Source organism: Zeugodacus cucurbitae, chromosome 3 (genome assembly GCF_028554725.1).
Source record: "Zeugodacus cucurbitae isolate PBARC_wt_2022May chromosome 3, idZeuCucr1.2, whole genome shotgun sequence".
Lineage (NCBI taxonomy): Eukaryota > Metazoa > Arthropoda > Insecta > Diptera > Tephritidae > Zeugodacus > Zeugodacus cucurbitae.
Genome location: NC_071668.1, coordinates 72,688,515 through 72,712,026, shown reverse-complemented (window position 1 = coordinate 72,712,026; position 23,512 = coordinate 72,688,515). Strand labels below are relative to the sequence as shown.

General features: G+C 34.7%; 1 protein-coding gene across 3 annotated transcripts in view; it reads left to right on the top strand.

Moving 5' to 3' along the window:
* The window catches only part of LOC105215935 (trissin receptor), a 68,269-nt gene that overhangs the window by 9,923 nt on the left and 34,834 nt on the right, over positions 1 to 23,512 (top strand). For all 3 annotated transcript variants that reach the window (XM_054227222.1, XM_054227223.1, XM_054227221.1), the window contains exons 2-3: positions 8,280 to 8,424; positions 21,877 to 22,036. In XM_054227222.1, the coding sequence (XP_054083197.1) occupies positions 8,280 to 8,424; positions 21,877 to 22,036 (305 nt within the window). The remainder of the gene's footprint in view (positions 1 to 8,279; positions 8,425 to 21,876; positions 22,037 to 23,512) is intronic.

Below are 23,512 nucleotides of genomic sequence, written 5' to 3'. Positions count from 1 at the left end.
TGAGATCTCTATTAAAATTTTCGAAAATATAATTAAAATATATAATACTCGTATGTATATAATTTTTATCATTCTTCATGGTCATAGCATGAAGGATAAAATGTAAATATCTGCTTTAAATTGGCTAAAGTGATAGAGTTAATGATAAAGACTTTTGATATATATGATATATAATTACATATATTCGCCACTGCGTATGAGTAATATTTTAAATCCCAATTAATACTATTCAGCTTATTAATTATGATTTTTTTTCAGAATACACAAATCTATATGCAAATTCATATTATATTTTGCGATTTAATTACTTCAGCTTTACGTGCTCAAATATTGATTCAATTTCAATTAATTGCCAAAATTGACTTCCGCTAAATTTCTATAATATTAGCTACTATCTATCAGCCCACACCGGCTTGTTGTAATAATAACGCACCATACACAAGCAGCAGTAGTGCTATTGCCAGGCATATTTAATAGTAAATTTTGTCATATTTACATTAATTAATAAAAACGAATTTTTAATTATATTTTACGTGTCAATAACGGTAAACATGTCGGACGGCATGCTGTGGACAAGCTAATACGATATGCATTAAATAGGGTTGCCAACTGTGTGTCATTATATTTAATACAATAAAAATGCAAGCGATTGTAGCGCTGTGCGGCTTATAAAAGTGGAGTGCCGGCATATAGTGATAATTTGGTGTATAATATTTTTGGTTATTTTGATTTTCCAAGGCTTTATTTTTAGTTTAAATAATTTAATTTCATATTTGATATTCGTGTTGTTGCTTACTGCATTTGTAAAAAGTTTGTTAACTATACTGTCACACAGTATTGCTCGCTTATCTGTCTCTCATGTATTCGCATAACCAGCTAACTACTTTGCGGTTATGATTATTTTCTGCTATTCATTGTCTCACTAGTTCGCTACACTCCGCCAACTCCTCATAACCACCTGCACTCACTGCTGGAGCTTGTTGCTCATTTAATACTTGAGAGTCGTATTGTTTGGTGGCTTTGTTCGCGGTTGCAAAATGGCCGCCAACTGCACGGCACGAGACGTTGCATTGTTGTGTAATAAAATTATAACAACAAAAAAAAAACAGAAAACAACAAATATGCTCTCTAGACAGACAATAGCCGATAATTATATTTGCGGTTGTGAGTTAATTAACTTGTTAAATGCGAGTTGCCTTTAAATGAAGTGAGCTTTAGGTGCGGCGAATTAAGCACAGAGTCTGTGTGCGCTAAGTGCATGTAGAGCAGCAATTATTCTTAAATTAATTGCATTAGTTTGGATCTCACGTGTATGAATTATAAATGAAATTTGAGTGAAATGCAGAAAGTGCTGCGTTCTGTGGCAGGTGTAAAGAGCTTTTGGGCAATAACCACTTTTTAGCTTAATCTATTAATGTTATGAACCGACTTCAGAAATCTTCAAGAGTTCGAAATAGTTCCCACAATCTTAATAGCAATACTATTCAAAGAGCCATACTGACACTCACAGTTCTCCAAATCATTTAATATATACGGTCGTAGATCTATAACGGATAATAAAAAGCTTCAGCTTAAAAGCTTTTATTTTTATTTTTATTTTGATTTAAAATAATATTTTTGTTAAAAGCTTTTTTTGTAAATGCTCTTAACAAAGCCTCTAAAGAGCTGGTTGCCTATGTTGTTTACTGTGCTCAATAGTTAACTTTAAAAATTATCACAAATCAAAAAAATTTATACATATTTTTGACAAAAGAATTTTAAAGCTATTTTGGGAAAAGCTCTGAAAAAAGCCACTGAAGCGTAGTTTATCCACTGTGCTTAATCCTACTTAAATTTAAAAATGATCACAAATCAAATATAATATTTTTGACGAAAGCTTTTTTTGGAAAAGCTCTGAAAAAATTAACTAAGGAGCATTTTGCCTAGTTTGTCGACTGTGTTCAATTCTACTTAAAATTAAATTAATGATCACAAGTCAAAGATTAATATTTTTGGCAAAAGGTTTTATGGATAAATCTTAAAAAAGCTACTAAAGATTATTTGTTTGTACATAAAATTAATAACGATAAAACAATCTACAGAAGCTTTTGAAAGCTTTTTTAAAAAAAGCTCCGAAAAAAGCTACTAAAGTGTAGTTCGCCTATATTGGCGATTGTGCTCAATCCTACTAAAAATTCAAAATGATCACAAATCTTAAATAATAGTTTTAGCATAAGCTTGTTTTGGACAAACTCCGAGAAAAACACTGAAGGATGTAAAGGCTAGCTTACACAATTCTATTTAGATTTAAAGGTTATCAGGAATCAAATAAAAATATTTTTGGCAAAAATTTTTTAAAATATTTATTTGGAAAAGTCAGAGTGCTCAATCCTGCTACAAATTTAAAATTATCACGAATGTAACAATTAAGTTTGTGGCAAAGGATCTTTAAAGGTTTATTTGGAAAAGCTCACATTAAAGCTTTTAAGAGCAGAAAAAAATATTTTTACACACAGAAATATATTTCATCATACAACTTTTAGTATATGTGCAAGCATGCTTCAAGCCAATGCCGACCAACCGCATAAATTTACTCAAGACAATTTGCAATTTTTATTTTTAGCAAAACTGAAAATCACCGTAAAATTGCTAACCGACCATAGCAGCAACAGTCAATAGAGTTGTGATTTTTACCCCTCCAACTACTTGCATTACCAACAATGGCATTATGTAATTTACTGGCCACTGTTGGCTTCCCCGGAAAATATATGGCAGCGAGAGAAAATGTATGTCAGTGAGCTGGAGCAGGCAGGCGAGCGAGCGAAAGTTGAAAATTGAAGTGATAGAAAATGAAGTGAAAGAACGCCACTAAAGACAGAGTCAATTTATGCAAATTGTTGCAGTTTTTCCAGCACATGCTACACAAGTGTACTACTCCTGCATGCATTCCTCTACGTTTTTGTTGTTGCGTTGTGGCGCTATAGCTTAACTTGCAGTCAACTACATAGCTGCTCCTGCTGCGCCATTGTGTCGTGCTACATTTTAGCAACAAGCACTGAAGCGTTCGTTGGCTGACAAGGTCTGAAGATGGCTTCAAATCGCTCCGAACTATGCAATTTTGCAGGCAATAAACGGCAACAACAAGCGCAGTTTTATAGCAGTGGGTTTGGAAAAAAATTTGTTTGTCAAAGTATTTACGCAGAGCTTTTGGGGCAACATTTTTGCTGAATGCCATAAATTCGTCTGACAGCAGTAGCCAATGTAATGTGTCGGCTTATGTAGCTGACTTCAAAAAACCGAGCACCAGCACATGGCAGCCCTAGAGACAGTACCGCGTAGACAACAATAACAAGAAATATTGCAACAATATTTTCGAAAGTTAGAAAGTTAAGCCGGCACAAAAAAGGCAGAAATTGAAAAAAGCTTGAAACATGAAAAGTGTCACAAAACTGCCGGCAAATCTTTTGGGTCCATACGGCTTGTTGGTGTCCTGTTAGTTATTGTTAAATTGACGAGAAAAATTTTCAAACAACTTTCAGTTTTTTTTCGTTTTTTTAATTTTGAACAGCTAAAATATATTGCTTTGCGTAGGAAAGGGTTTTTTGTTTTCTATGCTGTAGACAACGTTATAAATCAGTTAGAGTAGGCAGGCGTGACTAAACTAGCAACTCACTGCTCTTCTCATCCTGTTGTTGTTTGGACACTGGCTAACGATTTAATTTGTGCTTTATGGCCTTCATTCAACAAGCTTGAGCGCTTGTTTTGCGAAGAGAATGCTCCACAAAAAAATATGATAAAAATAGTACAGAGAGATATACACAAGTTGTTTTTTGTATCGACCGTTGGCTAAGTGATGCATTGCAGGCAACTTGAGTGATTGATGGCTGTTAAGATATTAATTTGAAGTTTCTCAACAAGTTTATATGTCTAAAATTTAATAGAAATATGTATCTTCATAATTTTAGGTTGCATTACATTAGTGCTTAGGTCTAACTATGTTTGCATCTTTATTCCACAGCTGCATTAGATTGAGTTGTCATCGTATTAATGATAGGAACCATAGCTTATTTTAAGGTCCGAGTGCCTAATGTTGTTGTTATTGTAGCGGTCATTATTTTGCGGTTAGGTAGTCAGGTATTTTAAGTTATCATGCATTTATAGCACGATTGCACGAGGGGTACCCGAGTTTCATGAGGCAGCACGAGCTCTATTCTTGTAATTAGATGATAATTTGATTCTCAGAACATTATTCATGATGGGCAAATCTAGAAAGGTGTTTTGTGAAAAGAACTGTCAAAATTAGTTTGAAGAGGCGGCTTCAAAATACATTATATTATTATCCGAGTTGCAATTCTAGAAACCAGAAGCCTTTTTATCGGCATTTTACTAAGCCCTTGTGACCATAGTGTGACCGGACCGCTTTAAATTTAGTATCGGTTACTGTTAGAATTTCTACAGTAAAGAAGAGAGCAATTTTATAAATATAATTGTTTAGCTTAGAATATTTGTTTATAAAAATGTAAAATAGAATATATTTTCGAAGTCCTCTAGTAGCGTAACTCTCAACCATATCTAAATATATTGACAGGTTAAGCGCCATAAGAGACATCGTTTCAAAACGTGAGGTTTGATTAAATTTTTAAGCTCAGATCAAGATTGGTATCTGAATACGTCAGGTGTCTTCGTTATTGCATCTTGAAGAAGCAGAAGCGGTATCTTATCATACGCTAAGCTCATATGACATTGTATTGTCAATATTTTATTCTGTATTATCATATAAAAAAAAGTATAATAATAACTTATATCAAAACCTCAACTGCCAAAAATCTCCTGTTCAAAGTAAAACACAAAAGCCAACACTTGAGCGCCTCTACTGTAGGTAACTGTTCACTTTTTACTCGTCGCATAACAATTGCTATTCGTCTTCGTTGTTTGCTCCTAATTAGTCGTAGTAAATATTATTTATGTATTTATACGAGTTGTTTTGTTGGCACATTGTTAATAAGTTGCTTTGTGACAAGAATAAGTTCATAATTTCTCAAGAGTTGTTTTTATTTGAGTGCGCCACCAAGTGCGCAAGTCAAGTCAAAGCCAAGGTTATGACAATGAATGTGGCGACAAGTGAAAAACTTTCAGACCCAACCGAGTCTAAGATGGTTAATAAAATTTAATTGAAAAACTTTTGTCATTAAATGTTTATACCTGCTTTGCCAACGCGCACAAACTCACCCACACAAAAATATATATTGCGTAGTTACAGTTATATTTAGTTGAAAGAGTATTCGTTGCAGTCGCTATTTGTGCATGCCATGCTTGCATTGCGCACCAAAATTTCAATGGATTCATGCCTTCAGTTGTGGAAGACAACAAAAGTTGGCGTGTACTTAAATATGCCACAGTGCCGGCACTTGGTCCACTTCACTGCAAATGTAATTATAAAATGGTGGAATTTATTAAAAAGAATACGCGTTTATATAATTATTTTTACCTACAGTCGCTACTGTTTTTCGGTGAGTCGCCGCTATTTCACATTCTTTTTAACTGTAATTACTGATTTCTTCCTTGTTGTCGACACTCATTTTTCGTGTCGCTTAAGCCTTTATATTTGCCGTTAATTTCTACTGAGATTTATTGTAAGCCAACAAATGTGTTCAACATTGTTGGTGGTACATAAACCAGGAAAGAGTAGTCTGAAATAGAAAATTAAAAAAAATATATACATTTAAAAATCCCTGATTTACATACACAGATTTATTTATATTATATTATATTCAATAGCAGTATGTAACTGTAAAAAAATTGTATAGCTGTCATCTGTTATCTATATATAATATTTGCTCCCAGCTTCACTAGGTGCTATATTATGTACTGCTGTCACTAACTGCTGTAAAAGCTCGCAAGTACTTTCTCGTACTTTAATAAGTGCGAATTTATGGCTTAGCGTTAAACAAAATGAAAATCGCAAATTCCTCGAAGCATCAACAACTTGCAAAGGCGAAATAGTTGAATTAAGAATACCAGGAATTCATATTCGCTTTGTGCTATACGTGAAGATGCTATTGAATTTAATTGAAGCTCACAATGTTGGTTGTTTAAGTATCATAAATTGTTATTTTAAACTGCATGTCAGTAAATTTTATTAAAGCTAAAGTTAGCTAGCGTGGGTTTAGAACGAAATTTTGTTATAGTTTTGGAGTATTCATTGTGTTCTTTGAATTTCATGGATTGAACTGACAGCTATAGTGCTTGATTATTAATTTGAATCTTTTGGATATTAGAAAGATGCTTGTTTCAATGAAGTTGATTTTAGTATAATAAGAGAAGCAATAGATTCATTAATTTTTAAGAGAATATTTGTTTTACTATCCTGTGGAACCATGATACTTTTATATTAGATCGGTTTAGAATCATATACGATTTCTATAACTACTCATTATTCGCTGATTTCCAAGACTTTAAGATAATATGATCCATAATACTTTGGTTTTATAATAAAGGGTGGTAATATTTTTTCGGAGGTGGTCCTTTTGACAGCTGTCAATTGATTTATACTTTAATCAAGTTAATTAAGTTTAAAAGGTGCTACTATGGTAAAAATATAATTTTGGGGTTGAAACAACAATGTGATTTAGTTTAGCGGAGACATATACCTTTTTCAGGAAAATGTGTTGGTATAATAAATTCACATATTCAGATTAATATAAAGTGATAATTGGTTGCTAAACAGCCGAAATGCGTAAATTCCACCACCACTACTGAATCCGAATTCGAGGTCGATTTAACCCCATCAGATCAGGGATGTTTTGATATAACCCCAAAAAGTCAATATGGCGGACAGGTTTCGTAAAAGTTCAGCTGATTCCTTTGATATTCGCTATTCGGGGGTTTTCGAACACCGTTTACGCGGTCATAGCCGAGTCAGTTTTCCTTTTGGCAGTTTGGCGCCTCCTGGTCCTTCCAACCATCGGGGTGGAGGCCTCCCTCTTCTTGGGCTTCCACCAGCGGGTACTGTATCGAACACTTTTAGAGCTGGAGCACTTTCGTCCATTCGAACAACATGACCTACTCAACGTAGCCGCTGTCTTTTTATTCGCTGGACTATGTCTATGTCTTCGAATAGCATATACAGCTCTTCATTCCATCTCTTCATTCCATCTTCTGCGGTATTCGGTATGCCAATGTTTAAGGGACTATAAATCTTCCGCAAAACCTTTCTCTCGAAAAGTCCTAGTGCCGTCTCATCCGATGTTGACATCGTCCACGCTTCTGCACTGTAAAGTAGGACGGAAATGATAAGGGACTTGTTGTTCGTTGAGAGAGGGCTTTACTTTTCAATTGCCTACTCAGTCCATAGTAGCACCTATTGGCAAGAGCGTCCTTATCCGAGACTTCCTGTTCTTTGGTTATTCGTTTTATGTGGTGGGTCCCAAACCATAACCGCATAAGCGGGATTCGCCTTCTCACTTTAGCTCGTCTCCAAATGGATGTATGTTGGTTACCCAGAGGATACTTGGTCTAACACCGGAAGTCGTGAGCTGTTTGAGCCACATGCAAAAGAATCTTTCCTGGCCACTCCCAAGTGAATGACAGTCAGAATGTTTCCTCACTTACGTGAACTTCTACACATGACTCCATCCTCCAAATCCGAATCCGATATCGGGTTTTCAAAATTTAAAATGGTGGATCCAATATGGCGGACAGCTTTTGTAAAAAATCATTGGATTCTTTTGAAACTTGCTCCTCGGTTGTTTACGGTGTCACGGGTTACGAATCCGATGTCGGTTTTTGAAAATTCAAAATGTTGGATGCAATATGGTGGACGATTTTTTATAAAATTCGTCGGATTTGCTTGAAACTTGTTTCAGGGGGGTTTTTGGGGTCACTGATTACAAATTTGGCGTTACTTTTCAAAAATTCAAAATGGCGGACCAATAAATTCAATTAGGTGGGATATATTACCGTCTCTAAAAGGGAATACTTGCAACAAACCCCGTATTACGTATTACAAAACAAACAAATGTATACAATACGCTTAATATATAGTGTAGTCTCGAAGAATCAGAAGACATCAGAGGGAACATGGACTAGGTTGTAAGTGTCAATGTTCTATATTCATATATAGGCTTTTGGGTTTACTATTTTTTTCAATAAATTAGTAAAAGTTTCATCTAAAGCTCTAGTATTAAACAAGTAGCTGTTAAATATTATATTCTCTCAAAAGTCTCAAAAAACTTTAATGTCATAATGTAATCAAAAATATTTATTTTACTAAATTACTCTTTCTTTCATCTCATTTGCAGGAAACTTACTTGTGATACTGGTTGTAACATTATCGCGTCGCTTGCGCTCAATTACGAATTTCTTCCTAGCAAATTTAGCATTAGCTGACTTTTGTGTGGGTCTATTTTGTGTGATGCAGAATTTATCGATTTATCTTATAGATAGGTAAGTAAAAAAAATTTAAAAATAATTATTCATCCGTACATAAATTTCCAACTGAAAAAATCTGTGGGTTGAAAAAAAATTTAATGAGCAAAAATCGTATAAAACCGTACGCATTTTACTGTTACAAATAAATTTTTAATCGCGCGTCATCGAACTGCAGCTTAACAATAAAGGCATAATAAATGAATTGCAGTGATATCAGAGCAGCAAGTCAATCACGCATCAATGCAGAAGTTAAAGATAACAATCCATATGCGATTACACACACACACACACACACACACACAACTTGAGTGGCTCAATTGCATTAAGTCTACGGTAATAAATCAAGTGAAAGCGTAAGCAAACGTTAATAATGGCGCCAGCCGACGCAATGCCGTAATGAGAAAAGCCACAAAGGCATTTACACAATTCATCAATAAATTTTCAACTTTTCATTGCACACAAGCGCACAAGAACAACAGGAAAGTATACAGCTGTATGTGTGGCATGCAAATGTTTGCAGAACTGACGCTATTAAGGCACACATACACACATACATATATACACACATGTGAGAATCTGCTGTTTACTTGGCAAGGCATTGCAGTCAGCCGCGTGTTTCTCCTGTACTTTCAGCAGCGCAGCGCCAGTGCATGTGCGTTCACATTGATTTACTGTAAATTTGTTTGCGCAAACGAGAAACCGAAAAATAAAAAATAAACCGCAAACCAAACACACATATACACACAAACACACATACATGAATTTCTCCTGGCTGCAAAGCCATGCAAGTAAAGGGTGCTCAGCTGGTAATCAGCTTTGGCACACACAATATCCATACAGTTGCTCTTGTTGTTCTTATTGTTTTTTATTAATCGACTTGCCGTGGCTCCATTACATCAAAGCCATGTTGGTTTAACAAAAATTTTCAAAAAAAAAAAAAAAAATAGAAGTGAGGAACAAAAATTTAATGCACACACAAAGCAAAGTTATGCCTTTTGCTGGCAAAGTGAAAAGTTTGCGCCGCCTTATGCGGGGAAATGAGGGCAATGCGGCGAGTAAATGTTCAAAAATCGAATATGCGTGCAGTTTTAAGTTTTCGCGCAAAGCCATAGAAGCGAATTGTGTGGCAATGAGTTAAATGTGTTTGCTGATGAGAGTTTTCTGTTGGCCAAGTTTTGTGTGTAGCTTCATATTTGGATAGTGCTTGTGGCGAACGATTTTTTACTACTCTTAGCATGTGGCATGTGTTGCCTTTATAAGATTTCAGCTGGTTTGTTGAGTAAAAATTTCACATTTGTAAGTGGAAATTAGCTAGCAAAAAGTTTTTGAAGGAAGCGTAAATTTTACCGGAGAAGACTACGCCTTAATTTAATAAAGAGTGATTTTACGAGGGCTGCTATATATATTTCTAGCCTAATAAAGAAAATAGGAATATTTATCAACGAAAATGGTTTTATTGTTTTCCAAAATATTCTCCATCAAGATTTATACACTTTTGCATGCGCTCAAAACAATTTTCGAAGCACTTTTTTTGAGCCTTTTTTTGAGCGATTGTCAAATTGTGCGGGATCCAACGAGAACAAACCTTTTTTACGGCCAGGTGTTCATGCAATATCGAATGTATGCTGGTGGGAGAAATGCATAGGCATGCCTCTATCTGAAGGTATGTTACATGACGGTCTTGCATTATCAGTTCACGTACGGCATCGATGTTTTCTGGCACAACGGCTGTTTTTGGACGACCTTCACGGAATTCGTCTTTGAGCGAGCGTCGGCCACGATTGAATTCGTTGTACCAGTTTTTCACAGTGCTATAGGATGGTGCTTCATAGCCATACAATGAGTTTAGTTCATCGATGCACTCTTGTCGCGATAATCCACGTCGAAAGTTGTGAAAAATGATCGCACGAAAATGTTCATGAGTTAATTCCATTTTTTGGCCGAGATGAATTTTTTAATTCCCTGTAAATAAACAATTCTCGATGAAATGACAAAACGTTCTGAGTGATGTTATGCTAAAAAATGTCAAACTTTCCAATGGAAATGCCAGATTGCACCTGGCAACACTTAGTGTTGCCTAGGCCAGAAATATATATCAGCCCTCGTAGACAAGTGTTTTTCAAGAAGACATAAAACTCATATAATTTAACGTTATGGCCAAGAATTTAGCTTTATTATATTTCAAAAATTATTTCGTGCAACGGATCTACGCGACTGGCTCTAATAATTTCCAACCGAGAGGACGAATTTTCGACCACTTTTTGTACCAATTGGGGTCGTATGTCGGAGTTAGATTGTTCAATATGAATTGACAAACCAATCAAGTCAAAGTTGTCAAACGCCCAACCAAACAAACAATATTGTCTCTTCGAAAACCACGCGTCTAAAAAAAACTATTCAAAAATATCCTATATTTGTTATTTTAAGGCTTTATTTTTCGTTTATAATATTAGTGTTCCAATTTATAATCATCAAATAAATAGTCTATAATAGTGAGGGATAGATCTCATCAGTCAAATGACAAATCTTGTATAACTTTTGTGTCCTTTTGTGCTGTTATATTTGCTACATTGCAAAGTAGTCTTTAACCTATCGCTGCTGTGAACTGTATTGGCTTAACTTGTATCAAGGAAATATTCCTTAGTAAGCTTTAGTATAGATATGTAAAGGAACTCAGGAACTGCTCGACCGATTTTAGTCAAATTTTATACAAAATATTTTGTTAACATCCTGATGCTAAAATTAAATGCTAAAGTGTGGAATCGGTTAACAACCACCGCTACTTCCCATATAACACAATACAATATATATGAAAATCAAGAATCAGTTAAGATATCAGAACAAAACTTTCCATATGCATTGCATTAGTGGTGTACCTTCGCTCGTCTTAAAATCGAATCGTCTTAAAATCGCAAACCTTATTATCAAATGTATGTTTCATACTGTATATTCTATTGCTGATCTGATCTTCTGTCAGAAATGCAGGTGTATAATATACCTTTTCTTAATCCATTTCTCCGGCACTACCTTCTCTATGAGTTTTTAAATTTTATTGATTGGCGCCTTGTAAAATATATTGACCTTTTGATGAAATATCGTCTACAGAAAATCTAAGGCTACAAAAAGTCTCTTAGGATAAGTTAAAATATCAAAATAAATTACACTACAGTTCTTTTAAATACCTAGCAGATACTTGACTGTACACATATATGTAATACTACCTTTTTAGAATAACATTAAAGACACACACCGAAATTAGAAAAAGGCACGTTTCCAAATTATTAAAGTATAGCTTCCTGAATAAAACCTTCTACTTTAGAATATGATATAATTTCAAGCTATGTAAAGAGTATCCACCGATTTTATTTCTCAGATTTAAGTAAATATCTGTCAATTCTTAGTATATTTATTTAAATCTGTTTCACTCTGCATTTTTCAAATATCATTAAGGACATACACTAAAATTAGCACGTGAATTTTGTCTCAACCAAAAAAAGATCGCAACCCAAATAAAACATACTTCTTTACAGTTTGACAGCCAATGTCTACTGACTGTAAAGTTAAACCACCGAGTGTATTTTGGATATATAGAAGCTTCGAATGGCTTTTAAAAATAATTTCCAAGTAATTAACGCCGTAAATAAATGTAAATTTAATGCTTTTTTTCACTTATGACAGTCTCACCGTACGTATCCGAAAGCATTCGATGAGTCTCAGCCGCACTTTTCTTAGAATTAAAAAAGAAAAGCAAAATTTCCCGCATATGTCGAGAATTCAGCTCAAAAAGTGACATTTTCAGTTGAGAATAAGTTTGGGGTGCAAACAGATCTCTACAAATATTTTGTTGGGTCAATGTTGACTCAAATGTCCAAGATCGATATAAAAAAAAAATCGATTTAATCGACCAGCGTTTGACCCTAGAGACATCTATTGGAAAATATTACAGACATACACCAATATTAGGAGAATGGTTCTTGATTAGGTTTGCTCGAACTAAAAAAATATCGCAACTCATATAAGTTTTTCCCTTTAGAGTACCATAACAGTTGCTCCTAGCCTAGAATAAATCCTCCATAAACCTTTAAAAATATATTTTAATTATTTGAACATAAAAAATCGTTCGAAAAAACTTTAAAAATATATAGCAAGTAACTTCTCTAAATGTTTTAATTCCTTTTCTAATTATTCCTTAAATATGGTGCTTATAGGTTTCATTAAAAAAACGAATTATACAAATATCTATACAAGCGAAAGAGATTTAACATGAAATGGTGAAGTAAAACCAAAGTATTTCAAAGCACCTTTGCAGGCATGTTAGTTTCCTCTTAAGTGATTTAATATTATATTAATTAAAGCATATACTTAAGTACGCTCAAGTCATTGCGTATTAAGACACTGCGTACCATTGTGTACACAACAGCTCATTAATGCGAAATTAGCAGCAAATGAGAATAAATCTTTACAATGTTGCAAATCTTTACTTGCGCTACACAAGCCTATTTATAAAACATTTGCACTACAAACATGAGGTGCCACAACTAATTTGATATGCCTGTCATGCATGAGTATACAAGGGCACTTATAAACAAATTCCGCTGTTTAATTGTGTGTGTGCATATTTTAACAAGCATTTCGCATTAAGAAAACGGAACATTTTGTATGTGCAATGCAAACACACATAGCTATGATATATGCGCTACAAACTGCTTTAATCTACATAAATATGTAATAACTTATGTGTGTAAAGTGTCGGTTTCATAATTTAATTTAACCCATATGTTACCCTTCAGACAAATGAAGACAGTTTTATCGCCGCTAACACACATGTTCGCCCAAAAATTATGTACTTACTTATGTGTTTTGCACGCAGTGAACGCATAATAAATCTACATACTGCTTAAACAAAATTGTTGGCGACGTGGCGTATAAGTAACATTTGTCATGGCACTCAAGCGTATGATGGCTTTCGTTGGCAGCGGATAAATAAGTCAAGTCAATGGATGATGATTATAGATGTATTTATGTTAGGAATTATATATATATTTGTGCATATTTATTTGAAGTCAGTATTGGTGGGTGTTGATTTACATATGTATAGGGTGAAGGTCACTGAAAACTTGAATGATGTAACCTTGTCTTTAAAGCACATTTTAACTGAATTAAGCACAAAGCTGTGTAAATGTTGAATAATTGAGAGCATTTAATCTATGGATCTAATATATGTCTATAAAAATAAATAATAAATTTTCAAGCTTCGAAGTTCATAAATATTACTCGATAGATGGCGCTGTGTTCCAAATATGTATAAAACTCTCTCTATAACTGAAGCTATACTATTAATTTTTCAAATTTTAATGAAATTGAGTCTCAATTATTACAAAGTCTACTTTAAACCACCTTCCATACTTAACCAGCTTAATAGCACTTCCTGAGCAATGCTTGCCAGCGCAGCTTGTACCTATTCCCATTGGGTTTCTGCCTTCGGGAACTCCCTCATCCAGAACATCAATGGTGATGCGGTTCCGGGCCACATCCGCAAAAGATCTATTGGGCATCTCACCCCTTGTTTTCGGACGCTTAGCTGACGGCTTAGCCTCTTCAGCTGACCTTTGCCTTTTTGTAGCACCTACTGGTGGTTCCAAGCTAAAGTTGGGTAAAATCGCTTTTGTACACTCTAAGGTTTCCTGGAGCTCCTCCTTTATCGGTGGGTGCAGATGTGCTCTTCGTAAAATATATGCAGCGCGTTTTCTCTCCGCATACTTCGCCTTCAATGGCTCTTCCACCTTAAAGGCAGGCCATTCTCTGGTTGATACACCAGTAACTACACACTTGGCCTCTTCCTTTGCCTTCTGCCTCTGGTTGGTAGGCCTGGCTCCGGCTGCCGTTGTTGTTGTTGTTTTGCTGGAACTTGGCTTAGCTATAGTTCCAGCACTGGTGCCAACCTTAGCATTCAGACCAGGCTTAGCTGTGCTATTGAAGAGCAGCAAACACTCAACAATGGAATCGTACCTTAGCTAGATACCTCACAACTGTGGAAGGGGCAGTCAGTTACCGGTTAGTTCCTTCCACAGTTGCGGCACTGTGGTATCTATTACCAGCCGACATCCTCGCGGAGGTTTCAGCGGACGATTTTTGCCGTACTTATTACATAAAAATAAACACATAATGTATAAATATAACTGTATATACTATTTCATTTCCACCACATCGCAAAGTCAACTAAATTCGAGCGAATTGTCCTTTGTGGCCATTAGTACTTGCGGAAATCCCACACAAATTATAGCATTCCGCATAGTTAACTTTGCCTTAGTGGTCATGTTTTCGTAGAATTTTATAGCGTGTAACTGTCTTAGCGACAGCACCACAACTGCCATTATGTCGCACAAATGACATGATTTTCATGTGAATTAACATAACAAAAAGCTTTCGTGTGCTTTCGAATGGCTTGTAATTATCGATGCAAGTGGTGTGGCGTAGATGCGGTTATGTGATGTGCATATATACATACATACGAATATGTGCTAGTTATTATATACTCAGCGGCTATATAAATAGATATATGTTTTATGTAATTTTCTTATATTCTATTCAACGCTGCTGCGCTTGTTGATAAGCAACTAAAGGAAGTGAAAATGTTGTTTATATAAATATTTGATGACATAAAACTTAGCGTAATTATGTGCGGAAATTAAAGTCAAAGAACACATCTTTATGCTTGAATTTACTTAAGGGGTTAGGGGTAGTCAGGATTTTCAAAAAATCATTTTTTTTTTGCATTTTTGTTAAGTGTAATATGTTAAAAATATACTCCGAAAATTTGAAGTTTATCCTATAATTGCTTTTAGAGTTATTCGACAAATAACAACAAGCGTTCGGGCACTCCAACACGCTAGAGTGAAACTTTAAATGCTTTTTTCTCAAAACTATGTTTTTTGAACTGGTGACAACTGTACCTCGAAAACCCCTCGGTAGATTTTAATGGAATTTCTACAGCTTATTGAATGCATAATAAACTCAGACATGAACCAAAGATTTTTTTTTTCAAAAATTTCGATTTTTTAAGACCAATCAATTGTTGATTTTTTCCCGAAAATCTAGAAAAAAAATTCCTGAGACCGCCATTTTGTTAATTTTTGAAAAAAATTTGAAAACAAAAAAAGTTTGGTTCAGGCCCAGGATTATCTATAATATTTATAAAACTATTTTTTTTTATCCGGTTGATTTAATAGCAAAAAAAATTACTGAAAATTCTTATTTTTTCATGTTCCTGACTACCCCTTATGTAAATTTATGTGCATACGAGGTGTGTTCAAAAAATAACGGGAATTTAAATTTTTTTGAAAAAACTGTTTACTTATTTCTCTGAAAATTTTATCGTATTTAGTAATATAAACTACGCTGCTGCGCTTGTTGATAAGCAACTAAAGGAAGTGAAAATGTTGTTTATATAAATATTTGATGACATAAAACTTAGTGTTAGTAATTATGTGCGGAAATTAAAGTCAAAGAACTCATATTTATGCTTGAATGTGCTTCAGTAAATTTATGTACATACGAGGTATGTTCAAAAAGTAACGGGAATTTTTTCCAAAAAAAAAATATTTTTTTTTCTGAAAATTCACTTTAAAAACAATTGGATAATTGGAAATTTCGATAATTAGAAATTCTAAAATTCCCGTTATTTTTTGAACACAACTCATATACACATATGAATTTTATTTTTAGAACAAAGTTACTTTCCGCCATTATTAAATATCTTTTCTATACTTCTGCGTTATCAAATCCCTTATATTAACTGTTAATATACCAAAAAATCAACACTTTCCAGCAATCACTGTTCACCAAGTGCCAACAAACTCGTCCTCAAGTTTAAACTCATCAAAACGAACTTTTCTCATATAACGCAGCTAATTTCCAAATAAAGTTTTTAAATACATACATATTACATTTTAAGCTACTGTTATAACAAACAACAACACATAACAGTTCTCATACATATTTGCATATAAACAGCTGCTTTAGATGTCTTCTTTTTAATATCTTCTCTCTTTACTTGCGTTATAATTTCTTGACTGGCTACTGATAAGCGCCTCAAGCACTTTGGCCTGTCATTATGACATCTTTTCCACAGCAATAGAGTATATATGCACAAAAATATAAATATTTACGTAATACTGAAGACATAGAAATCCACACAAACCCAAACAGACATACATATAAACACATAATCAGTAGCAGCTCCAAAAAAAAAAAAAAAAATATCTGCTTCAACAAATTTGCGCATAAATTGTCAGCTCAGCCTCAGTCAGTCGGCCTAGCGGTGCGTTGTTGTCATTTCATGTGCCCTTTGTCACTGCAGCCGGCACGTGTGTCGATCTGACATTTGTTTGGCAATTATGACACTAATCCGGCATTTGACTGTGTTTAAGTGTGAAGTGTGTCTCTGTCGTGCTCAAGTGTGTGGAAATAGTGTCACAAAAAAAGCGTAAAAAATATGTATCTTCCTTTTGGCATTGCTTATTGCAGCGGTTAATGAATAACAAAGATGAGTGTAACTGTTGTAGGTGTCTTTTAATGTGTGGCTATAGAAAATGTCTTCTCTGCGTGCAGAGAAGTACATATTTAATATTGTTAAGTCTGTCTGATGCCTTCTTCAGCATAATTTCGTCTAATTCTTTAACGTTAAGCTGCCTCAAACGTAGTAATCTTTGTGTCATTAATGGTTGTAAGCACTATATTGTCATATTTGATTTGGTGGAACATAATATAAATGCTAAAATATACATATATATGGACGTCGGCTTAATATTTTTTCATTTATTGTTTCATTTATTTACCTTTTATTTGGTTTCATACTCACCAAAGTAGGAGTACCTTAGTGGCTTCAACCTTTTTCGCAGTACCAAAAAAACTCTATACTGAGAAACCTCGATAAGCAAAGTAGACCAAGCTATATCTCACTAATATTGGTAGTGTTTATTTAGAAAACTTTAGTTTATAAGATATCGAAAACTGACGCATTGTTCATAAAATAAGGGTGCTCGCCTCTTTTACTTTAGACATTCTATCTTATATATTAGTTTAATAAATATTGTAACCAGATTTTCCATGTATAATATTATAAGCAGATAGTTTTACAACTGCATCATCGTCATGCGGATTAAACTTCAATTATAACAAATTGGAGCTACCACCACACCACCATTGATAAATGGTACCAGGTTAACAACATGGGAGATAAACACTGAGAGTGGTGTTTTTCAGCAAACTTAGATACCAGAATCGCCTGGAAACTGCCAGTTCACTACAGTGTTATTGCGATCAAAGAAATGCTTCTATCCTAAAGTCTCTACGGATTTCCTCTAATGTGGTGACAGATTGCCTAGTGTTATTAGTGGCTTAGATTAGGTTAGGTTACTCTGGCAGGCCACACATAGACCAGTTTTGGTCCTTTGTGAAACCAGATGGAGTGCAGTCACTTGGTTAATGAGGAGTAGTCATCCTTTAGGATGCCAGCGCTTGTTGCGAATTTCGAAGGGCTTTGTGGCTTTTCCAACGAAATCTCTTCCAGATTAACGTAATGTGCAGTCCCCAAATGCTGAAGCCGTTGTCTTGATAATGCAGGACATTCACAGAAGAGGTGCTCCATTGTTTCTCTGGTGCCTTGCTCTTGACATTTCCTGCAGTCTTCACGATCTATCAGTCCCATCTTGTAGGCATGCGCCGCCACAAGACAGTGACCAGTGAGTATGCCGACCATATTCCTACATTTGCTTCTATCGAGCGCCAATAGAAATTTCGTGTACTTCTTATCTACCGTCTTGCACATAACTTTTGCGGTTTTGCATCCCGGTATATTCTTCCAGCGCGCTTTGAACTTTTTTACCAAGTTTCTGTCTAGATCATCATATAGACAGTGTATAGGTCTATCAACGTTCATCATATTTTCGGATGACAGTTTTACGCCTCGTTTGGCAATCTCGTCCACTATCTCGTTACCTTCTATGCCCTTGTAGCCTGGCACCCAGTAGAATTGAAGTCGCCTATTTCTGGTGACATCATCCACTGCTGACCTACCACTTAAGACACTTTTGGCCGATATGCTGAAGTATGACATTGCCTTGATTGCCGCCTGACTGTCTAGATAGATGTTAACTTTAGAGTATCCTGTTGGTGCGCTTCAGGATAGCTCAGCGGCTTTTCCAATTGCAAACACCTCCGCTTGAAATATACTGCAGTAGTCTGCAGAATCACTCTTGCCAACAGGTGCTACTATGGACTGAGTAGGCAATTGAAAAGTAAAGTCCTATCTCGACGAACAAAAACCAAACTCTACAAGTCTCTCATCATTCCCGTCCTACTTTACGGTGCAGAAGCGTGGACGATGTCAACATCCGATTAGACGGCCCTAGGAGTTTTCGAGAGAAAGGTTTTGCGTAAGTTTTATGGTCCTCTGAACATTGGCAACGGCGAATACCGCAGAAGATGGAATGATGAGCTGTATGTGTTGTTCGACGACATAGACATAGTCCAGCGAATAAAAAGACAGCGGCTACGCTTTTGGCGCCAAACCGCCAAAAGGAGAGATGCGTGGCGCACTATTGTGGACTCGGCTATAACCGCGTAAGCGGTTTCTACGCCAGTTAAGAAGAAGAAGTCTGGTAGTTTGAATGGTTGCATTATACCTAACTTCGGGCAGTATATAGTGGGACTAGCCTAAAAATTATTTCAATAAAACCTACAATGGGTTCCTGGACACATTGATATCACCGGTCAACAAGAAAAAAAATTTTTTTGAGGTTTCTGTTCTCATGCTTGAATTCTGATTCTAGACATTGAAAAACACTTAAATGTTATTCTTTAGTTCTTTAAGTTTGCTTTGGGCTGATCTACATCGATAAATATATTTTAATTTATTTCATAAATCAAAGATGGCCGCACTTTGATTAACCCTAAAGTAAACAGTATTATTATTTGTAAGAGGCACAGTAGTGAATGTTAACCTGTTTATTATAGCTGTAACAACAATATTAGTGTATTACTCAGTTAAAAAATGGCATCAAGTCAGTGTAAAAATTATGTTGATTCATTCTGTTTTATTTGCGGTGAATTTATTAAAGTTAGAAATAAAAAATTTGATTTATCAACAAATTTGAAACTTTGGGAAGCTTATGAAGCCTATTTTAACTTAAAAGTCAGTAATCAAAATAATCTATAGTGAAATTGTAGAAAAAATATAAAAATCAGTCATTTCTGCTTAAAAATCGAAAAATTGCTCAAATTTCTACGAAAGCAAACTTTAACCGGAAAAATTTTTTTTTTCTTATTTTTGTCATAGTAGAAACTAAAATTTAACATGTAGAAGTCAGACCCAAAAAGTCCTGTTGACCGGTGTATTCTCTGTAACTGTGAAGCACTACTACTAACCAGACTGGGCACCACCTTCCAATTAAATTCCAATAAAGTGGGAATGTACATGCTCCTGGACACATGTGGAGACTTGATGTATACATTTGTTACACATTTGACAGAGTCTCGGTAGGAAAAATTTCTGACTGCCTAAACAACCGGACAAACGTGGCCTGAATGGAATAAGAGCCGTACATGTTGACTATTGATATTTAAAAGTAATGATATAAGAACTAATAGAGTTCTCACTGTCTGATTTGATTTGAATACATACCAGTAGACTAAAGATACCATACAACAGACTACTGTAGAAGCTGTCAAGAAGTAGATGCAGAAGAGACTGTAGTAAATCTTCCATGCGACTACAAGGCTTTCTGTAGGAAAATAATCACAACTATCGGCCACGGTTTCCTTGAAGATGTCTCGGAAGTTTAGCATATTAAACTTTTTGGTTCAGATACGATGTGGTAGTGTGAGGGATTTCAGTCAAATTGGCTTCACAATGGACCTAAAGGCATATGTGCGTCATCCGACATCCACCATATGTACTTACCCGCCTCTAGTTTATATAGATTTTGAAAAAATATCAAAATATTTTTTATGCAATTGAGTCAGATTATGTAGTCACTGTTTTATTGTATTTTACTAAGGCTAAGAACACCTTCAAAAGTAGGACAAAAATTTTACACAAAATATATTTAGCATATAAATTACCAAAAGTACAACTGAAAAGCAAAAACTAAAAATATTCTGCAAAAAAATATGTGAAATGTCTTCAAGCCAAGTCATTCACAGCGCACCAAACATGTCACCACTATGTACTGAAAAGAAAAAAAAGAAATTAAATATTTCGCAAGATTTGCGCACAGCTGCCACATACGCCAAAAGCATGCAATGTTTTTGCCACAATTTCCGCGGCAAACTAACAAACTACACTCGTGAATGCGTGTTATCTTCCGGCAGCACCCTACTCACTAGTGTTATTGCTACAATTCACATTCTTACTCAAACACACTCACACGCGCTTGCATCGGTCACATCTGTTTCCATTCAACCAACAATGGTAATCCGCCTTGGCTTGCAATGCGCAGCGCGACGACATTGCAATTACGCATAATGAGTAATGTAAGCCAGCAGCTATGCTACAATGCAATGCAATGCCAACAACAATAACAATAACGACAAAAACACAAGATTTGCTTGTTTTTTCCCCACAAGCAGCTGCTGTGACTCCCATGTGCGCTCACATTACATACATTAGTGCATTTTTCTGCTTCCCCAGCGCGCGACAAATTCTGCTAAAAATTATATATATTTTTTTGCGCTTAAAAAACTGTGAAATTTATAAGTCAGTTGCCTGCTGTCATTCACAGTCGCCGCTGCATTCTGCATTTGCAGGAATTTATGTTAATTAAATGTTGCGTATACGCCATGTCGCACACGTATGCTTGCACCGCCTGCACTGTTACCAGAGTGTTACTTATGTCTAATCGTGGCTTGCAGTTGCATTTCTTATACATTTGCGCAAATCAACGCATAGCCACATTCATGTATGTATTACAATATCTTTGTGTGTGTCTGGCCATGGCTTGGTCATGCATATAATGCGATTACTTGACTCCACTTTAGCTATCTGTGTTCTGTGTCGCGGGCTTGCGCGTTTATTGTGCGCTGTACGTGACATGTGCGTAATGCGGATTTCAGTGAAGCTCACTCTTTACACTTATGGTTTACAGCGCTGGTAGTGAGACGATTTGTGTGATTATGTGTGCAGTCAGCTTGCTTAAATATGATTAAACAGGAAATGGAAATTTGTGAGAAATATTTGTAGCAAAAAACTGTTTTGAGAATTTCAATTTAATTTTAAATTTAAAAAATATATTCCAACAATAATTTATATTCTCCTCTATGCATATACATGCTACATGCCTTTAAACAGTAAAGTATTTCAAAGAATTTTTTCAAATATAAGATATGTATATATGTATTTCAACGTATATGTATGTTATCTATTTAAATCATATATTTTTTCCTCTTCTATATTACTTTCTCCTTTAGCTGGGTGTTTGGCGAGTTCCTTTGCCGCATGTATCAATTTGTGCATTCGCTCAGTTATACGGCGTCGATTTTCATTCTCGTCGTCATCTGTATGGAGCGTTACTTTGCCATTGTCCATCCAATTACGTGTAAGCAAATCTTAACGGCGACTCGATTACGGGTAAGTAGACAAAAGTGAAATTAATATCATTTTATTGATTATAATTTAATTATATAAAATTCTAAATACACAATTCCAAATATTTAATTTTTCTACTGCAAAAATAATCTAATTTCCTCAATAAATAGATTTCGCGGTAGCGAAAAAATCTTAATTTGATTTTACATAAAATAGAGATGCCAAGTGCCAAGTTTTTTACTTCAAAGAAAACTAATTATTTTGATAAAAATATTTAATTATTTTCTGCGACTCCTAAAAATTCATTGGGCTTGGAAAAATAATTTTAAGAAAATTAAAAAAAAAATTAAAATTACTATACTTTCTTAACATATCGGATATTATATATATAGGACATTATACCCATTTATGAAGCTTGTTGCTCGAATTTTTAGATGCAAATTATAAAATTATTAAGCTCGGTCGGACATATCCATTACACATTTTCAATAGTATAATGTTAATCCATAATCTAAATGTGACTGATGCTCGCTTCGATCCAGCAGATTTTTCTTTACTTGAAAAGCAAGTCGCAAGATTGTCTGACCGCAATGATCATACGCCAATATTAAAGCCTTTTCGCACAGGAGCTAATTGATCAATTAGCCGGCTTTGCCCGATTAAAGTGCTAATTTTGATCGATTTTCAATTCAACCAATTTAATTTCTAATTTTCTACATTAATTTTTAATCGAATTATAATTGAGTGGAAAATGCAATGCACGTATTTGCAATTATATTCTTTCTTAGTCCGCATGTTGTTGTTCACGCTACTCGACGGTAGAAATCGCTGCTGGAAATAACTAATAAAATAACAATCAATTTGCGAAGGCAAAAGCTGTTTTCTCCAAAAATTTTAATTGATCAATTAATTTGTCGGTGCGAAAAGGCTATTCGGCTCTTTATACTAAATGACCTACAAGTTGATATGATTATAATATCTTAAGTTCAAGCCTAGTGACTAACTATTCTCATACATACTCCAGTGTCTTAAAACTTTAGAGTTACAGTCCTTTGAATAATTTCGTTATATTTAACTACAGTACTCTTCGCTTAATGGCACATCAAAATTTCTTATTTAGACCACCTGGTGAATTAAGGGATTTGGGGTTCAAAATTTGAAATTTGTTGGTCTTATTAAATAGTACAATATTGAAATATTATCCAAAATAATGAAATAGATACGATTAAAATTTCAAGAGATATAAGGAAAATCCTACCATCAGACCACTTCAGTATGAATGTAAAACTTTAAACGGGTTTATCTCAAACTCAAATTTTGAAGTCAATGGACATAATTTCTCGAAAAATTATGAAGCGATTCTGTTGAAAAATTTTAAAACATTTTTATTACAATTATTTTTTTGAGTCAGTACATGGCGCAAATTTGACCACAAAAGTTAGATTTTTGTTCAAAATCTATCAAAAATTCAATTTTTAATATTTGAATATTTTTTTATCCTTAAAGGAAAAAATGCAA